Here is a 21,018-nt window from a genome sequence, read left to right on the forward strand (position 1 = left end):
GCATTTCCCTGTTGTGGGAAAATCTATTAGAATCAATCCTTCGAAAGCACTTAGCTCATGTCTCTTTTACGTGTTACAGCCTCACCACAAGAGCCACTACGGGGTCATATCCTGCTTGTGTGTTTCCCATAGGCATCTGGCTGGACACTGCATCGTAGCCATATGTTGCACTGAACATTGCTGTAATCCAGAAGGACTTATGTCCTTATGTTCCATGAGTTCATTCCATGGCATGGCTCTAGCCTGGAATGACATAGGCCTGGCCCATCCCGTTGTCTTTTCCCTAGAATTATTACCCTCCCTGTAGGCAGGTTGCCAATACTGTGGGAAAGACACATGCAGATGTCTCTTTCCACACGGCTGGAGCCAGACTATAGACTGGATCCATGTGGCTCCCATAGCAGGGTTGTAAAGGGCAGTGGGCCCCATAAGTGCTGGCCTCCTGGCCAAATAGTCCTGGGGACAGGAAAAAGCACAGGTGCAAAGGAGAAGCTGCCAGTTTTTCTTTGCAATTGTGCACTGAATTCTACTCTGGAGACTCTCTGACCTTCAAGAGCAACTTTATAGGGTAGGCGATGGGCTGCCTTGGGAAACGGTACTATAAAAGAGGGACACTGTGTGTGGAACTCTGCGCATGGGCCTTTGGATCCTAGCCAATGTCTTTTTGGCAATACCAAAAAAAAATATGCAACTCTTCATTGTCTTCTCCAGGACATCCTCAAAACTTGACACCACAGTACTCAATTCTTAGGCTATACATGCAAGTATTTTACACCGGTGTACAGCAAAATAGAATTAAGATCCTATTAGAGGCAGGCTTGAAATAATCGTGTTTAGACTCGGTTTGGTTTGTGCACTAAGTTTTTACTAAGATCACAGTATGAAAATACTACTACTACTAAGCTAATATCCCTTTGCCATTGGTGTCTTGGTATACATTTGTGTTCTGTTTCACTTCCTGTGCAATTGCAATGCAGAGGTACAATCTGATGATGAAATTATTACCACCCTGCTGGTGGATGAAGACATTTATTTGCACGGTACTTTTTAAGTGTGCTGTCTTTTGCACTTGGGTATTCATCCTGACACTATCTAAAGAAAGACAGCACTATTGTGACACATACTGCATAGACACACACACACACCCCAGCAGGGTTCTGGCTACAGAATCACCTTGCAAGATGATGCCATTGAATTGAATACAACAGGGTCCTTTTGAATTTGCTTTGCTCCCTAAGTATGGGCAGAATTGCACCAGTGATTATTACAGAGTGGATTGTCGTGAAATTATGCTATTGACCAAGACACTTCATCTTATCTGACCATGAGGGTTAGTCTAACTCTTGCACAGAATGTTTTAGACAATCACAGATGTATATATAACTAGCAGAGAGACTGTAAAATAAAGGTTTGGGGTTGTTGTTTTTGTAGAGCTAGTCTGTTTGGAACTGCTACACAACAGCTGTCATCGGGCTTGACTGCATTTCTTCACAAAACAGACTTCCTGGAACAGATCCTCACAGTGATATATATTCATTTCTGGTCCAAGGCAAGCACAACACGTTCAGAATAATTTCTTATAAAACGTGATATCACCAGGTTAAAGAAAACGATAACAAGCCAACAACTTGCAGAAAGAAAGCTTCAAGTTTTTTAAGCTGGGATTCTTGGGTGGAGTGGGGAGGGGGGCTGAGATTACTTTTCCCGATATATTCCCCTCATGCCCAGCATCTCTCCCTAGTGAAATCACAGTCTGCTTTGTTAAGATGATGAGAGAGAAAATATTCTGTTCTGAACATCTGGACAGATGCAGCTTAACATGCTAACCCTCTATGTAGGCTTGATCAGAAAAGGAATAAAGCAAATACTCTGTTGCCATTAAACAGATTTACAGCACAATCCCATGCATGCCTACTCAGAAGTAACCCCTACTGAGTTCAGTGGGACTTACAGCTAAGTGTGTCTCGGGTTGCAGAATTAAAGTTTCTAATAATAATTTCATTGCCACACACACACACACACACACACACTTAGAAACAAGAGATCCAGATACATACATACATATGCATTTCAAAGCTTCCAGAACTATTGAATAACACTTTTATTTGCATACCTCACCTTTCCTCTGTCATGCTGCTAGGACTAGCTTTACCTCCAATACGGCACAAACCATGCCCATTCCAAAAGTTCAGATAAATAAACACATGCTGAATCACAAGCATTTAACGAAAATAGACATGAGTTTCCTGCCATTAAAAAGTGAATTTCAACTGTGTTTTCCAAGTTCCTCCACATTTGTTCAAGCTGCTTTTGGGAGAGGGAGGGAGGAATCCACAAACAAACACAGAGGTAAGCAGAACTGGGTATAGGCTTAGTTTTAATATGACAGAGGTGTGGCTGTTTTTTTTTTTTTATGCCCACTTGCATATGAAAACATCGTTGTGTTTGTGCTGACATAAATGGCATTTCTTCACTGTAACATGCAATTTCAGCATTATTCAGAGAAAAGACCGTGGGTTTCTTTTACCCCTGTAAGTGGCTGGAAGTTGGTGGATATGCAGTAAGCAGGTGTGGTTTGTCCTTGGACTGGACAAAATAAAAAGTATGTGGAAAAGAACAGATGTCTAAATCATTGCCATAAAAACGAGAGAGAGAGAGAGAGAGAGAGAGAGTAGGGAAAGACAAAAGATAAAGTGTTACTTACAGTCCTCTGAGGCGAAGCCATATCTTCTCTATTTGTTCCGGTTGCAGGTATTTCAAAGAGTTGCTCTCAAATTCTTCAATTTCCTTCGTTGGAGACTCCATAGCTCTACGTTTTCACTTTGGTCAAAGCTCAGAGAGAATGGATGCGTCCCCCGAAACATGCACACGCTCCAATTTCCTTTTTCTCTTTTTTTTGGTTAACACTGACCAGGAGCAGCAACCATATTTTCCCCCTGCCTCCAAATGCTCCCCCCTTTTCCACGCACACCCCTGGCTTCCACACGAGGAGCAAAAAATTTCAGGTGTGCTCCGGGGGGCAGCTGCGGTGGCATGCCATGTTCCTCAGAGTGATGGAAGGGATTAGAGGCTGATCTCCAGATTGAAGGCAACCACAGATTTTTATTTTTTATTTTTACACAATAAGCCAAGGATACAATCAGTAATACCAGCTGAAGGATCTTTATCAGGGGTGAGGGAGGGGGTGGGGGGAAGGCTTGCGGACAATTAAGCTGTCTGAATGGGAGGCCTTATAGTACTGGCAGATGTACAGCTCCCAGTTATCCGCCTTGCCATTCGCTGGACTCACTCTGCGTCTCCCCTCTGTGCTATGAAAGGCAGCCCTCATTCCTTGCAGTGCCGAATTTCTCTCTCTCTCCTTCTCTCTCACACCCACCCACAAATGCCCTCCCCTTCTCGGGTTCTTCCACTTACCAGCCACTTTACTGACAGGCAAGGAAACCGGCAACTGAGGAAAAGTCATCTGTCAGCAGAAGCCTGACCAACGTCTGTGTCTCTTTCTTTCTCTCTCTCTCTCTTTCCCTTTCTCTCATTCTTTCCCTCTTCATACACAAAAGCACACCAAACTAGAGTAGTACAGAGGGAGATAATCCAAAGGGGGTGGGGGAAAGGCCTGCTTCAATTAAAGTGGAACAGAGTGAAGCAATTGCACTAATGCACCTCCAAGAGAATCTGCCTAAGTGAGCGAGCAATTGTGGATGAGAGACAACGCCACTGTGTAAAACTGTTTTGGATCTAGATGCCCCCTTTTGAAGAAAAGGGTAAAATCAACTAGTAACCAAGTAACTGCGAAATGGACAGCTAATTACCAACAAATGAACCATTCCTAAACAAGTATTGGCAAAAGGTGGGAACAGCTGACCAATGAGAAAACTTGCTTCATCTCCCGTCGCTGAAAGTAGCCACGGACCGATCAGTTTAGCTACAAAGACATTGCTTTGGAGTAAAGGCTTCCATCGAATGACTTTCTGAAGCAGCACTTTTCTTCCAGGTTAAAATTTTCAAATCATGTTCCATAGGATTCTTTTACTAAAAGATGCCCAAATCTTAAGCATTATTATTAAAAACTGTTTACATTGTTTTCCTCTGAATTTGTGTATTGAGAATAACACTGTATGCATCTGATGAAATGGACCTCTCTGTGAAAGCTTTTGTAATAATCTAGTCTTTAAGATGAGGCAAGATTCTTCATTGATTTTGCTGCAACAGACTCACACAAGTCTATAACCCTGGTCAAAAAAGTGTTATTACTGAGGCATTTCAGTCTATTTGTAAAGTTTATTCACAGTACCCTACCACCAAGACAAAGTCTTTTTCCAATGGACCAGGGTCAATTCTCACTTGACATTCTGTACTCAAATATAGATTCTCAAGTGCGACTTTGTAAACAGCTTTGAGGTTTCATCACAATCAAGTGGTATAAAAAGTATGAAACACACACACGTTTATTTTTCACCCTGCCCCACTTTAAAATGCAACCATGAGTAGAGGCTCAGATCAGGCTTTTGCTCACAAGCATGTGAAACCGGAGTGCAACAAAACTATTGACACATGCTCTTCATTAGAGATGTCAGAAGATTCCATCAGAAATGAGAGCAGAAATTTCCACAAGTCGCATTTTGGTCCGAGGTGAGGGACAGAAATCACATGAGCATATCTGACTGGTGCTTGCTATCATTTTAGTCTGCAAGTGTTAGCATAAAAAATTGCATTATTTTCTGCACTGTTTTTGACATTTCCTTTCATTGAGATGTATTCAAATCAGAGAGAGTTCTTATCTCTCCTGCATCAAAGGAGCGGCATATTTAACTCTTACCACCAGGTTGCAACTCAATGATAGAGCCAAGAGGAGGGCAATGTTTTCCCATGGTGAGCGCTTGAACGGATGGCACAGCATTGCTTCTCTGGCTTCCCAGTGCCACATGTCACTGCTGGTTACTTAGAAGGGGAGGGTTGAGGCAAGCAACGAGAGCAGCAGATTGGCTCCACTTATGTGCCCGCACCATGTCAGGATTCCCACTCGGCTCTCCCTCTCAATAACCAGCAGCAATGGACCCTGCAAGCATTGACCTGCTGGCCATTCCTGGTTTAACCCCTGGAAAGCATGGAGAAGGAAGGAAGGAAGGAAGGAAGGAAAGAAAGAAGGAAGGGGAAGGGGAAGGGGAAGGGGAAGGGGAAGGGGAAGGGGGAGGAAGTACCAGGACAATTGCTAAAGGAGTGCAACTCCATGGAACTCCCGTTTTGTGTGTGTGTGTGTGTGTGTGTGTGTGTGCGCGCTTGCCTGCCAATACAACTTTCTTCATGGAATCCCTGGAACTGGAAATGCTGTTTGTGAAAAGGTGTCTCAGAAGATCGCGGCTTCAGCTCTTGGCTCAGGGGTACCCAATGTGATGGTCTCCAGATATTGGCGCTACAATTCCCAGCTTCCATGTTGGCTACCCCTGTGCTTTGCAAAGAGATCTGGAATATTTATTTCAGAAGGGCTGAAGTCACTTTACAGTGGTACCTCAGGTTAAGTACTTAATTCGTTCTGGAGGTCCGTTCTTAACCTGAAACTGTTCTTAATCTTAAGCACCACTTTAGCTAATGGGGCCTCCTGCTGCCGCTGCACCACCAGAGCCCAATTTCTGTTCTTATCCTGAAGCAAAGTTCTTAACCTGAAGCACTAATTCTGGGTTAGCAGTGTGTGTAACCTGAAGCGTATGTCACCTGAAGCATATGTAACCTGAGGTACCACTGTATTACTTCTTTTAATTAGATTGTAAGCTTTGGGTACAGGGCCCTGTGGGTTAAAAGCAAAAGGATTCCTGTGCAGCACCCAATTACTGTAGACATTTATTTATTATCATTCTTCCATCTTTACCCCTTTGGCTCATGCCTCGCTCAGCTCAATCACCTAGTTCCCTCCACCTTTGAGACGAGGCAGTTGAGAATGAAAAAAAGAACATTTCATTCTGTCAAGGTCATTGTTTCATAAATTGCGGCACATTTTTCAGTGCTGAGACTTAGCAGCCCACCTAGTGCTCCTCCTCCTCGGAAAAGACCACCTTGTATTGAATAGAATAAAATAAAAATGCTAATCTGGTCTTAAAATCAGAAGGGGGGGTGGGAATAGGCACTGTAATGACTGCAAGCACTAAGTGTGTGAAGCATGCACCAAAAACCAGCTCTCAGGGACAGAAATTTATCATCAGGAGAAAAAATAGCAATCAATGGAAAGGAAGATTGGGTACGCAGAACAGGTTCAGTCCTGTTGTAGTCTGGGTTATGAGTGATCATAATATCTAAATACAACCAAGTATGTAATATTAAAATGTATTGATACCCTTTCCACAATACAAGATTTTAAAAAAGTTAAATCAATACGATTTACGCAATCAAGTACAAAAAACCTCCCCTTTACAGCTAACCATTTTTTTCCTGCAGTAACTCGTAACAGTTTTTAGATTCACAGGCAGCGAAGCCAGCCACCCATTTAGTGATGTAATTTTCAGGATCTACTAAAAGACACTTTCCTTTTGATGATGCATTCCGGTCTGCAGTTCAAACATTGGGTTTCAGAGATCAGAGATCATCAAAGTGCTGTTAGAGGAGGCATATTAACAGATATGATCTTCCACATCCCAGATCTACAAATACATAGCCTATTCCCATAACCAGACAAAATATAAAGGTAAAGGTAAAGGTACCCCTGCCCGTACGGGCCAGTCTTGACAGACTCTGGGGTTGTGCGCCCATCTCACTCAAGAGGCCAGGGGCCAGCGCTGTCCGGAGGCACTTCCGGGTCACGTGGCCAGCGTGACAAAGCTGCATCTGGCGAGCCAGAGCCGCACACGGAAACGCCGTTTACCTTCCCGCTGGTAAGCGGTCCCTATTTATCTACTTGCACCCGGAGGTGCTTTCGAACTGCTAGGTTGGCAGGCGCTGGGACCGAGCAGCGGGAGCGCACCCCACCGCAGGGATTCGAACCGCCGACCTTTCAATCGGCAAGTCCTAGGCGCTGAGTCTTTAACCCACAGCGCCACCTGCGTCCTAGACAAAATATACCATGTCTATTTTTAGAGCAAGGCCTGCACAACTTGAATCAATAATCTGAATTCGTTCTGTGATGATGCACAAACAGACTACAGTATCTTTGTTCTGGCTCATACATTCTCTTAAGTGATGCAGTTGTCTCTTCCCTGTGGTTAAATGCACACTAATAACATTTGGATGACTGAATGACATGGGATTGCTGAGTTTGTACGGTACCATTCATGCCATTAGCCATGGACCAGATTGGGAGGGGTGCTGCTGCTCCCATGGGCTTAAACCTAGTGACACATGTGAGTCAATCATCCAAATGGTAGCAAAGTTCCACGATACTGAGTCACAGGAAAGTCATAGCGATACCACACTGGATATGAGTTAAAAGGTAAAGGGACCCCTGACCATTAGGTCCAGTCGTGGCAGACTCTGGGGTTGCGCTGTTCATCTCGCTTTATTTGCCGAGGGAGCCAGCGTACAGCTTCTGGGTCATGTGGCCAGCATGACTAAGCCTCTTCTGGCGAACCGGAGCAGCACACGGAAATGCCGTTTACCTCCCTGCCGGAGCGGTACCTATTTATCTACTTGCACTTTGAGGTTCTTTCGAACTGCTAGGTTGGCAGGAGCAGGGACTGAGCAACGGGAGCTCACCCCGTCATGGGGATTCAAACTGCTGACCTTCCGATCGGCAAGCCCTAGGCTCAGTGGTTTAACCCACAGCGCCACCTGCGTCCCCAGCAAATGAGTGAGCCATATCCAAATGATTTAGGGCTTTCCTGGCCAAAACAAGCAACCTAAATTATGTCCACAGGGTTCTACAAATGCAATGTGAACCATGGAGCAAGAGGCTCCAACAATTGACCTCTGTTCCACGAGCAGCGGCTCAAAATTCAGGAAAAAGTGAGCATCATTACCTCCATGTGGGCAAGTGTGATGAATGAGCAGACCATCATTAATCAAGACAATATTAAGCTATAGCCTTTCATTATAAAACACAGGGAACATTCCGAAAACGGGGTATGCTGCAGAGTATAACTATATCTCTACATTTTAGCTGAAGGATTTAGTTCAAAGCTATGGAATTTGTTTAAAGCATTTGGGTTAATTTTAAATCCACCCATTTCTCAAGGTTTCTCCAAATTGCCTTTCAGAAGCACTTAAGTCTAAAACAAATCACTGGGCATCTTTCTGAAACCTGAGCAACTGAATGTATGGATTTTGGCCATAAGACTGTCGGGAAAAGGTTGATTTTCTATTCAAAATATACTGTCAATATTCTACATGCAACAAGACTGAATTGGGTTTTTCATCTAATGTCGTCACAACATGTCTCCCCCTCCCCAAGCAATTAATGAAAGAAATACAGCTTTCTCTCGATGGTTAAGATGTCTGTGCATCAATCCATGATGAGAAAACAGTTGTATTTCATTTGAATGCTGGGATTCATTCAAATGATTGCAAATGAAAATTGCCTTTTGGCTAATAAAGAGGTTGAGTTCAAAAACCAAGCAGAGCAGTTTTAAACGGGTAAGGCAGAAACAGAGTGAGCTCCTGATATTACGGATTTTGCCCTTGACAAAACTCCCTCTTGAAGGCCACCTTTTCCATCAGGGCAACCATGGCGGGCTTCAACAGTAGAGGTAGCAAGCAAAATGGCCTTGGCCCAGTATTCCTGAAGGAGCGTCTCCACCCCCATCATTCTGCCCAGACGCTGAGGTCCAGTGCTGAGGACCTTCTGGCAGTTCCCTCATTGCGAGAAGCAAAGCTACAGGGAACCAGACAGAGGGCCTTCTCGGTAGTGGCGCCCACCCTGTGGAACACCCTCCCACCAGATGTCAAAGAGAAAAACAACTACCTGACATTTAGAAAACATCTGAAGGCAGCCCTGTTCAGGAAAGTTTTTAATGTGTGACATTTTAATGTATTTTTAATCTTTGTTGGAAGCCGCCCAGAGTGGCTGGGGAAACCCAGCCAGATGGGTGGGGTACAAATAATAAATAATAATAATAATAATGCAAAAGAATCATTGGAGGCTGAATCTAGCTGACATTTTAAGTTTCACAACATCCACTAGGGAGACACAAACAGGTGCACTATGGGAAATTGACATGGTGGCCTGCCTGCCATCCCTTGGATTTCTGGTCTGGAAAATTTCTGAACAGCTGCCCTTGCCAAGGTGCCAGGGCCCTAGCAGCTTACTGGGGATACCAAGTGCTGATGCCAGCCTATGCCTACTGCCTAGGAGAGGGGTATAGGGTCTCTAAGAGAACTCCCAGTACTCCCATGAAACTACTGCACCCATAATTCTTTTGGAGAAGGTGTATTCACTAACGGATGGAAACTGATATGTTTTGGTTGCACAGGTATACCTAAGAGAATTCATGTATGCTCAAATCGGGCACTCTTGTCCTGCTAAAGCTATCAGGTAGGTGTACAAATCCAGCTTAACACAAGACACAAACGTTAGGCGACAGGAACATGCAGTTCTGATAATACCTGGGGAAAATGTTTCTACCCATAGATTCAAAAGACATTAATTGGGACATGCCATTTCCTCATCTGTATTATTTTGGATTTCTCAACAAATGGGGCAAGCTATTTTTCCATTTATTAGATAGAAAATTAGCACACTTGAAGAAATGATGGAAATAGCTTTATTGGAAAGAAAACAAGGGGAAGACTGACACTTCAGAAGCCATTAAAAAGTTCTGCCTGGTGACATAAAATGGAATGCTTGACATAAAATGCAAATTATGAGAAACAATAAAGAATATGCCTGGAAAATATCTGAATTTTGTCACACTGATTGGAAAGTGATCTTAACAACATGAAATCTTCCATTTGAAGTACTTTGTAAATGCCACTAATAGAAAACCTTTTCTTTAAAGGTTTTCATGGTAGGACACCATTGGGACTAATTAGAATTTTATTGGCCAATATTATCTATATTCCTGTCCATGTGGCCTTAAGCTATGCAAATCCTTTGTACACATGAAATACACAAAATGCACCTTACTACGCTGATAGATACCTATATTTGTGTAAATAGGACTGTGTGGATGTCACAAAATCTGATCTCTAATTAATAATAACAATAATAATAATAATATCTTTATTGTCATTGCCCCCTCTCGGGGACAACGAAATTACTTGGCTGCTCCATCCACCCAGGTAGGGCACTCCACACAAAATCAAAACAACTATAAAAACACTAATTAAAACAATACAGTATAATACAGCAAGGAAGATTAGATGACTTTCAAAGTCCAGGCTTCCCATTCAGGGCTGAGATCGCTCTGGAGAAGAAGCTGTTCTTAAGAAGGCTCGTTCTTCTCTTCATCGTCCTGTATCTCCGTCCCGACGGCAGGAGCTCGGAAGAGACAGTGACCAGGATGCGATGGATCTTTTACTATGTCCAGTGCCTTCCTCTGGCACCTTGTGGCATAAATCTGCTCTAAGGTGGAGAGTGGGCAGCCAACAATGCTCTCTGCTGCCTTAACAACTCTGCACAACCCCATCCTGTCCTGGGTAGTACAATGACACCAATACAGTAGACATTTTCCTGAGAATGTCAGAGATAGGGAGGGAGGGGCAGGCAGGAGTACCAGATGCATATTGCAGTGCTGTTGTTAATCCTTGCTCAGGCTTCCCCTTAGTGCTGTTGTTAACCGCTGCTCTGGCTTCCCCTTAGCCTGAGACGTTCATGTTCTGTGCATCTGCACATCAAGACCATGTTAGTTATTCCTGTCCTCTAGGCACACTCAGTTTCTACTTCCTGAGCATCACATTTCACAGAGACTTTGCACATAGACCCCAGCCATGTAGGTGGGAATTATATGATCTGTATATAAAAAGGTAAAGGTAAAGGTACCCCTGCCCGTACGGGCCAGTCTTGACAGACTCTGGGGTTGTGCGCTCATCTCACTCAAGAGGCCAGGGGCCAGCACTGTCCGGAGACACTTCCGGGTCACGTGGCCAGCGTGACATCGCTGCTCTGGCGAGCCAGAGCCACACACGGAAACGCCGTTTACCTTCCCACTGGTAAGCGGTCCCTATTTATCTACTTGCACCCGGAGGTGCTTTCGAACTGCTAAGTTGGCAGGCGCTGGGACCGAGCAGCGGGAGCGCACCCTGCCGCAGGGATTTGAACCGCCAACCTTTCGATCGGCAGGTCCTAGACGCTGAGGCTTTAACCCACAGCGCCACCTGCGTCCCTTGATCTGTATATAGCCTTCTGTTTTTGCAGCCCTATGTGGACTGGGCTTGACATCCACAGGCCCCTATACATCTACTGAATTGAAATCAGGCATGAAGAAGAAATGGGACCAGTCAGCATGCACAGAGGTGATATCTTCCAGGCCCAGCCTTTGACCCACCAGGGCTGCCATACGTCTGGATTTTCCCAGAAACATCTGGCAATTGGCCAGCAGAATGGCATCCGGGTGGATTTTGCCAAATTGGCAAAATGTCTGGGGAAACCCTGACGTACGGCAAGCAGGGGTATGTTATGGGGGTAAATCCACAAAAATTCCCCCCAAAGCCCCAAATCTTAAAAGCTCAACAACTTTGAGAAAAAGAAAATAACTTTATCCGGATATCCACTTTTAGGAATACGACAACCCAATGACCCACAAATTGCTAAACAATTTCAATCTTAGATACCCAGGTTACTGTCTTCTTTCCTAAATCTTCTCTCTCAGAATGCAGTTTAACTTACCTTATGTAGTTAAACATCCAGACCCTTTAGGGGGAACACCATACTTAAATAACCTCTTTCCTGAGCAGATCTACTGAGCGACAATTTGGTTTGCTGGTAAAGGCACCCCTATGACTTTCCTGTACTTCATGATTATTTGTTCCTCACTCCCTACATACAGATGAAGTAAAATCTGCTTTCTGTAAACTTTTCTTGCTCTTTGCTTTTTCCTTCACATTATCTGGGCACCGAACCAAAACAGAAAAAACAACAACAAATCTCTGTGGTAGGATTTATTGCTTCTCATGACACATTGAACTCGAACTTCTAGAAATAACAATCACACATCAAGTCCTCGCTTAAACTTTGCTTTGGCCATCAAGGGGTTGGCCTCCCACACAGCTGGCAAAAGGGCGCCTCCTCAACTTGGAAATTCACATTTCAGCTTGTGAAAGAGTTGCGTCTTCTCAAAGATGTCGTTCAATAATACACTTAACTTCACAACCTCAACAGCAGCTGCGCAGTTTAGTGGGATCCTTCCAAAAACATTTGCCACATTTGCCACAGCTTGGCTTGGATTTCTTGCTCCAGATTTCAGGGAATAACAAACTGGCAAAAGTGGTGCCTTATGACTTCTTCACACGTTATGTTTGACTCCGGGTAACAGTACAGGACAGACAAGAATAAGTTCTTCTTCACACACAACACACCAGTTACCTGTGGAATTCACTGCCACAAGCTTTGGTGACAGCCATTAGCCTTGATGGCTTAAGGACTGTGTTAGCCAAATTCCTAACTTCCAGTCACCCACTTTGCCACTGCATACTGGTTCTGCTGGTGTGTTCATACAGAGCTGAACTTGTCACTCTCTCCCCTCCCTCGCTCTGTCTCAGTATGCAGCAGTGGCACACACAACCAGAGGTCAGGTGAGCATTGCAGTTCCACCTGATGCTGCTAAAATTCACAGATAATGTTTACCAACTGCTGTTGGCAGAACCAGCTCTATCATTAGGCAGAGTGAGGCCACCGCCTCAGGTAGTAGAAGGTCAATGGCGGCAGCAGCACTTTTCTGGCCATTCTTTCCACACACACCCAGCCATTCATTTTTGTTGGAGGACAGAACTGCTTATGCCACATGGTCTGTGCTGGGCGCCCTAAAACTAGCCTGCTTCTTCAAGGGCAGAAGAGGAAAAGATCCCATCTCCAGCGTTGAAGGAAGCTCCAGCTGACAATCCAGTTGGCCTCTGTCTGAGGAATGAGGAAGGGCACCATTTTGTCCTTTTCCTCTGGCAGCAAAACATCCTGGGCTGCCCCTACCCATCACCCCCAAACTCGGACAAGGCCTGCTGAAGTCTTTGCAGCCAAAACACTTCCACCCACACACAACACGGAACGCTTCTGCATGCTTGTGAAAAACCAGAGATTTGCAGAAGTGCCTAAAAATGTTTAGTGGGAGGACCCCTCAAAAAACCAGAAATGAAACCCAGACTGCCTATGCATGCTTGTGTAGAGAAAAGGGGAATTAGGAAAGGCATCTGCAGTGAATATGGAAGTGAGGGGGCTGGTGAACCAAGCCACCTGCTCCCAGCAGGAACCCTATTCAAAACTAAAGCTCAGCTGAAATTTTTCAAGACTTTTTTTTCTGAGGGAATTTCTGACAATTGCATTTTTTCCCTCACAGCCGTCCTGAAAAAGAAGACCACTTTGCAGAATTTTGTTTAAGTATTCTTCACCACTGGGGCACCATGGAAGATACAAAATGCTAGCCAGGCTGCAACACAGTGACAGCTGCCGTCAGATGCAGTCGCAGCAAAATAAGCCTGAGGATAGAAGAAAAAAGTACAAGCCTGCAAAATTATTGGGGAATTTCTCCTCTTCTGGAGAAATGCAGTGAAATTCTCTCTCTTTTTCTCTCTCACTCACATACAATTTCTCTGCTCCTAAATTGAGTGGAGAATTCCCAGAGGTCACTTATGCACAGCCTAGGACTACCATACATCTGGAATTTCCCAGATCCATCCGTCGAAAATGGCATTCAGGCAGAATTATCAAAAACTGCCTTAAATGTCCAGGAAAACCTAGGCATATGGCAGCCCATATTGGGAAGAGTTGATTTTTTTGGTGATTTTCTTCATTGTGGGGAGGGGAGATTTTTCAAAAAAAAAGGTCAACAAAAGTGTTGCAATGGGGCAATAACAAAGCAACTGTGTTGGGTTAATGGGCAGTGCCAGAGGGGAAGAAGGGTGCAAGCACACACACACACACACACAAACAAGGATCTCTCACCACCCCTCATTGCTGGACTTCTGTCAATAATATAAACTGTTCTTTTTCTGTCATGGATCTTAACATGTGGAACACAATACGCACACATAGAAAAATACTTTGACTTTTCTGTGTTCTCTCTCCCCTCCCCAACTAAAAAATTCTGGGTCTGGGAAGGGAAGGAAGCTGGAATTAGGTGGAGGTACTTAAAGAAAGGGACGCGGGTGGCACTGTGGGTTAAACCACAGAGCCTAGGGTTTGCCGATCAGAAGGTCAGAGGTTCGAATCCCCGCGACGGGGTGAGCTCCTGTTGCTCGGTCCCTGCTCCTGCCAACCTAGCAGTTTGAAAGCATGTCAAAGTGCAAGTAGATAAATAGGTACTGCTCTGGTGGGAAGGTAAACAGTGTTTCCGTGTGCTGCTCTGGTTCACCAGAAGCGGCTTAGTCATGCTGGCCACATGACCCGGAAGCTGTACGCTGGCTCCCTCGGCCAATAAAGCGAGATGAGCGCAACAACCCCAGAGTCGGCCACGACTGGACCTAATGGTCAGGGGTCCCTTTACCTTTACCTTACTTGAAGAAGAGGAGAAGGAGAAGAGGGACACACAGCACCACAAAGGGGATGGGCAGCAACGTTTTGTGGCACCTTTTGGTTCAGAAGCAGCTTTTGAATACCAAGTGCTGAAGGAAAGCAAGCAGAATGGGCAGTCTAGAATGCTTAGAAAATTTTTGATTTACAGTGGTACCTCGGATTAAGTACTTAATTCGTTCTGGAGGTCTGTTCTTAACCTGAAACTGTTCTTAACCTGAAGAACCACTTTAGCTAATGGGGCCTCCTGCTGCTGCCGCACCGCCAGAACACGATTTCTGTTCTCATCCTGAAGCAAAGTTCTTAACCTGAAGCACTATTTCTGGTTTAGCAGAGTCTGTAACCTGAAGCGTATGTAACCCAAGGTACCACTGTACATTGTAATTCTACATGCCATTGTTCTGAAGTAAACCACATTGAATTCAGTTACAGATAGGTAGCCGTGTTGGTCTGCCATAGTCAAAACAAAAAAAATTCCTTCCAGTAGCACCTTAAAGACCAACTAAGTCAGTTCTTGGTATGAGCTTTCGTGTGCATGCACACTTGTGCATGCACATGTGTGTGTCTTTAAGGTGCTACTGGAAGGAATTTTTTTTGTTTTGACTATGGCAGACCAACACGGCTACCTATCTGTAACTGGAACTATGGAAGGCACCACATTGAGCCGCATGAAATGGAAGTCCATCTGTGTATCTGAAGAAGTGTGCATGCACACGAAAGCTCATACCAAGAACTGACTTAGTTGGTCTTTAAGGTGCTACTGGAAGAAATTTTTTTTGTTTTCACATTGAATTCAGTGGGGCTTACTCCTGAGTATGTGTGCGCAGGAATCTGCCCAACCGTTGCTACCTACCTCGTCAACCATGAAATTAATACCACTAGCTGTCACCACTGAACCACATCGCCTCCACCTTGAAATACATTGATGTGGAACGATTCTCTTTGAAGTGAAGGTCAGAAAAATCTATCTGGCAATCCTGAGTTTATTTTTTCCTCACCCTCGGTTTTGCTTTCCAGTTTAAATGGAATGCAAGAAACCTTTGTAGCTAATTAAAAAAAATAAAAAAGCACAGGGGGTACCACGCATGATGTCCTCAGATGTTGCAGGATTCCATCACCACCACTCCCATCACCACCACCAAGAAACAGGGCCAATGGTCAGGAATGATGGGAGAGGTGATCCAATAACATCGGAAGCATGTTGATGAGCCATGGCTTAACATGTGAGTGTGATCTTCCGGAAATTGTTTTATTATAGCTTTAAGTGCTTCCACAACCATTGCAAAGCTGCACACAAACAGAAAAGGTAGATACACTTGAAGCAATTAAATCTGATCTTTTGCAAAAACAATGTCAGATAGAGAGGCTCCTCCACAATCACTTCCTTGCAGGTGAAACTTTTTTCAAATGGTAGCCCACTCCTATGTGGGCTTCTTCTTCTTTTAAAAAAAAAATGAAACCTCCATCAATATAAAAACATTATTTCCCTCTGAAAGTTAAATTACACTTTAACTTTCCTTCGCTTCAATTTAGCAGAAGACTGAAAGTGTGACTCATTCTCCCACAAATATACCAAAAGAACAGGAGCTATCTATCTCAAGTCCAAAAATGTTGAGAATGGAGAACCATTAGTTTTGTTTTGCTTTTTGGCCTGTTTAAACTTTTATGATATGAAGGAAAGGTAGGCAGCTCCATTGCAAAGAGAACATTTGCCCTCAGGATATTGCTGTTACTTCGTTGCGGCACATCAATACACCCAGCTGTAATCAAAAACCAGGGAACCTCTGGCAACAAAATGCCAGAGCGCATTATTTCCTGAACAACTACAAATCAAACAGTGATGCAATCTGAAACAAACAAACAGAGCCCAGTTCAACAAACCATTGGGCCTACCAGCCATATACAGAAAGAAGAGCAAGTTCACGTGGTTCTGCTTTTTAATTTCATGAATGGCTCAACTGCTTTTTCATAGCAATGCACAGAGCCGTAAGCATGAATGCACACAATCACTATAATGCTCAAGCAATGTCCACATATGAAATAGCTATTGCAGGAAATCAGCCCTGAGTGCTCACTGGAAGGACAGATCCTAAAGCTGAGGCTCCAATACTTTGGCCACCTCATGAGAAGAGAAGACTCCCTGGAAAAGACCCTGATGTTGGGAAAGATGGAGGGCACAAGGAGAAGGGGACAACAGAAGACAAGATGGTTGGACAGTGTTCTTGAAGCTACCAGCATGAGTTTGACCAAACTGTGGGAGGCAGTGGAAGACAGGAGGGCCTGGCATGCTCTGGTCCATGGGGTCACGAAGAGTCGGACACAACTAAACAACAACAAAAGTCCACAGTATAGTCAGAGCTGAATGAGAAAGACTGGATTCAGCCACAAAACACTGTTCATTACTTTTATAATCCACCATTCCTCTAAACAGCGGCTATCAGTAGCAGTGGCGTAGCGTGGGGGGTGCAGGGGGGCTGGCCGCAACATCTGGGGGTTGGGGTTAGGGGGCGCAAATCCACGGGTTAGGGGGCGCAGATCCATGGGTTAGGGGGCGCAAATTACTTGCCTTGCCCCGGGTGCTTGACAACCCACGCTACCCCACTGATCAGCAGCACAATCCCCACTGCCAAAATATTCTCCCCTCACCTCTGCAGGGAGATGGTTCAAAGCTCTGTGCATGGTCACCCCCAAATGGGATGGTGTCAAATCACACTGGCATGTGGCTACTGAGTGCCCATCTACCACTACTTATGGTCCTGGGCAGCAAAAGTGTTGCTCATCCTTGCTCCAACCACAATGTAACCATTGCATCAGACTTAACCAATGGCACTACCCGCTGTCATGATGCTATTGCTCTTAGGCAAGGCATTTTCCAGCATGGAGGACCATTCAAAACTGCAATAATGATATGAGGCGCAGGCTATGTCATCAGAGGAGAGGGGACAACACACAATTAAAGGTTGTCACCTGCCCCAGCTTTCCCTTAAGCAGTAAGTTGCAAGTGCCATGGCAACTTGACCTCTCACTTGGTGGTGGCAATTCTGAACACCAGGCCACATCACAATAACATAAAACTCATCCGCAATATGGCTGTGGACAAGGTGGCTCACCTGGGCTGGTAAGCTAGGTGGTCGAGATATCGCACAGCAATGTCCACTCAGGTAGTGCAACAACAACATAAAAGGGCAGGGAGGGTTGGCACAAGGAGATCTGGTCCAGGATCTAACTGGGCTCCTCCAGATCCCTCCTTGTCTGGGAAGGAAACAAGCTGTAGATTCACAAGGAGGTGACGGCAACTACAGGAGAATTAGTGTTATGTACTGAATTGAATAGGAGCCAAACTGCAGCAGTCTGATTGGTCCTAGAACAATAGGATCCAAAAGGCAGCAGTCTGATTGGTCCTAGAACAATAGGATTCAGAATGCAGCAGTCTGATTGGTCCTAGAACAATGCAGCAATATGACTGGTTGGCAGGAACCACCCAATCATGCTCCAGATAGAAGTGAATCCACAACCTGATTGGTTTACAGTAGAATTCCGGAATTAGCCAATCATGTGCAGCCCATTGTGTAAATAATGTATATAAAGCAGATACTTTGAGGGGACTTTATTTCATTCCTCCTCACCACTATGAGCTGAATAAAGAGCATGAAATCACTTTGCGACTCTGAGTATATTTCAATTAGAGACACACAGCCAGCCTATCTTGCAAGGCAGGTATGTAAAGAAAGAGAGTAAAAGAGGCTGTACTGAACCTGCCCTTTCACTATGGTAGTTAACCAAGTCCTGCTCAGAGTAGACCCATTGAAGTTAATGAAACCACATTAGCCATATCCATTAACTTTAATGCGTCTGTGAAGAGCAGGACTAGCATTGAATACCACCCTAGATTTCCAACTGCATTACATTAAATTAGCACTCCTGCGAAGAGCGCTGTAAAGTGCAGCGATCTCCCTCTCAAGTTAAATCACAAAATTTCTTGTTATAATGGAGGCGAAGGACCAAGGGTAGGAATTATAATGCACTTCACAGAGCTCGGAGTTGGTTTTCAGCGATGAAATTCGCAAGCCAAAACAGAAAAAGAATATGATCCTGTTTCTGTCAAAGTCAGGTTTGAAAAGAAAAGAAGGAAAGAGCCTGCTAATTAATCAGACAGACTGATGTGAGTATTTTACAAATAAAACAAAATAGTTATATTTTCTTTTAAGTCAGCTTGTTTACCTGAATTATTATTACCTGAGAGTAGAGGTTATCTACTCTCTGGAAAAGACCGTTGGAGTTATATGAATATGCGGATAAAGATTCTAATGTTGCCCGGGTATAAACACAGGATGAAGACTGTGAAATCATCATTTCAATACAAGCCATGTCCATGGTGCCTCACAGACTTACAGAGTCTATCCCTGCTTTGAAGAAAGCTTACACTACAAAATGGACAGTGGGAAAATAACCTCTCCTCTTCATTTCTGCATCATTCATTTACCATGAAGTCATCTGTTTCTTTGTGTATACATTTATATCTTGATTTTTGTGGAACATGCTTATTGAGTCATACCAAAAAAAACACACACAACCTGGTGGAATAGGTTCACCCAAGACAGTGATTAACCCAAAAATACCCAGTGAGCTTCATGATAGAGTGGGGGGGAATTTAACACATCACTTGGGAAGACAGGCAAACTAATGCTGGTGTACTGGAAGAAGCAGTGATCACCGGTTTCGAAGCAATGATTCTTCAACATCAACTTCGTTGGACTGGTCATGTTGTTCGGATGCCTAATTATCGTCTTCCAAAACAACTACGGTGGTACCTCGGGTTACAGATGCTTCAGGTTACAGATGCTTCAGGTTACAGACTCCGCTAACCCAGAAATAGTACCTTGGGTTAAGAACTTTGCATCAGGATGAGAACAGAAATCGTGTGGTGCTGGTGCGGTGGCAGCAGGAGGCCCCATTAGCTAAAGTAGTACCTCAAGTTAAGAACAGTTTCAGGTTAAGAACGGACCTCCAGAACGAATTAAGTTCTTAACCCGAGGTACCACTGTACTCTATTCCAAACTTAAAAATGGAAAGCATAATACTGGTGGTCAACAAAAGAGGTTTAAAGACTCTCTCAAGGCAAATCTTTAAAAATGTAGAATAAACACTTAACTGGGAAAAACTGGCCTGCAAGCGCTCCAGTTGGAGAACAGCCTTTATTTTGAAGACATTCAAACTCAGGACGAAAGGGAGAAACGTGCTAAGAGGAAGGCATGCTTGGCAAATCCACACGGTGATCAACTCCCACCCAGAAACCTATGTTCCCACTGTGGAAGGACGTGTGGATCCAGAATTGGCCTCCACAGTCACTTATGGACTCACTGTTAAAACTGTGTTCATGAAAGACAATCTTACTCAGCTACGAGGGATCGCCAAAGAAGAAGAAAGAGCAGGGATTTAAGCAGAACTCCTTCCACCTTCTGGTCCAACACTCCAGCCACTGCACCCTAGTAACTCTTGTTAGTTGAGATGTATTAGTCAAGCTACTGCTGCTGCTGTCATTGAGTAAAATGTCTTGAATCCCTAACAGTGCCAACCAGCCATCTTCGTCACACCTTCCCTTCCCCCAGCAATATTTCCCTTCATTCCTACAGCTGCTCAGAGTGCAGAAGGGAAACTTAAAGCCCTTGAAAAGCAACCCTATAATGCAAAAAAGGGGGAAAGTGATGGTTCACTAAAGACAAAATAAAGAGAGCAATCCTCAATACATCAATGGTTACTAATAGATGGATGTGATCGTGACTGGGCCCGTAATATATGATCTGTGAATACATTTTCAGAGGTTGAGAATCTAGTTTCATTTAGTTTTTTCACTCCCAAAGCCTTTCCCTCTGCAGTGACAATGATGTACAGTGTGAAATCAGTTTAGTTGCTTGCCACAAAGTCCATTTAAAACGGGAAAATAAATATGAAAATCTGGCGTTGATAGATGAATGTTTTTTCTGCTATGCAAAGGAGCAAAGAGAACAGAGAGTACTCCACATACCAAAGAGCCAATCTGTTTGCTGTTTGGGGTTTGGGACTCCCCCCACCCCCACCCCACCCCTCCCCAGAAAGTGAAGGCAGAACAGTTTGCAGCATACACCGCTAATTCAGACATTTTAAATCATTATTATGACAATGTGACAGGCAAAAAAATGAAAAATATTGTGTTAACAATGGCATGTTGGCTATGCTCTGGAAATTAAATATTTCAGAAGACAAAGCAACCTTTCCCCATAAAAACACTTTATCACAAACCATTGTTTGGTTTCACTGAATCGAGGGAATGGCTCACAAGGAAGAGACTCGGTTTTCAGTACGCCAAAATGACAACCATGGCAGCCTCTGCTAGTGCTGACAGCAAACCACCATTATCACAGGCAGCAGCATTAGTGAGAAGGGCAAACGTTGATTGCGAAAGG

General features: G+C 44.2%; 1 protein-coding gene across 7 annotated transcripts in view; it reads right to left on the reverse strand.

Annotated features, from left to right (window-relative positions):
• PDE1C (phosphodiesterase 1C) overlaps window positions 1-21,018 on the reverse strand; it is a 340,725-nt gene that overhangs the window by 163,488 nt on the left and 156,219 nt on the right. For 2 of the 7 annotated variants that reach the window (XR_014557040.1, XM_083706282.1), the window contains exon 1: window positions 2,705-3,420. The exons of 4 other annotated variants lie outside the window; for them this stretch is intronic. Coding sequence is in view for 1 of the 3 variants with exons in the window: in XM_083706282.1 (XP_083562408.1) it covers window positions 2,705-2,805 (101 nt within the window). In the remaining 2 variants the exon portion in view is untranslated. Of the gene's footprint in view, window positions 1-2,704; window positions 3,421-21,018 lie in introns of those variants that run through there. One more of the 7 variants, XR_014557041.1, reaches the window with a different exon arrangement.

This window comes from Podarcis gaigeae (genome assembly GCF_964106915.1).
Source record: "Podarcis gaigeae genome assembly, chromosome: 12".
Taxonomy (NCBI): domain Eukaryota; kingdom Metazoa; phylum Chordata; class Lepidosauria; order Squamata; family Lacertidae; genus Podarcis; species Podarcis gaigeae.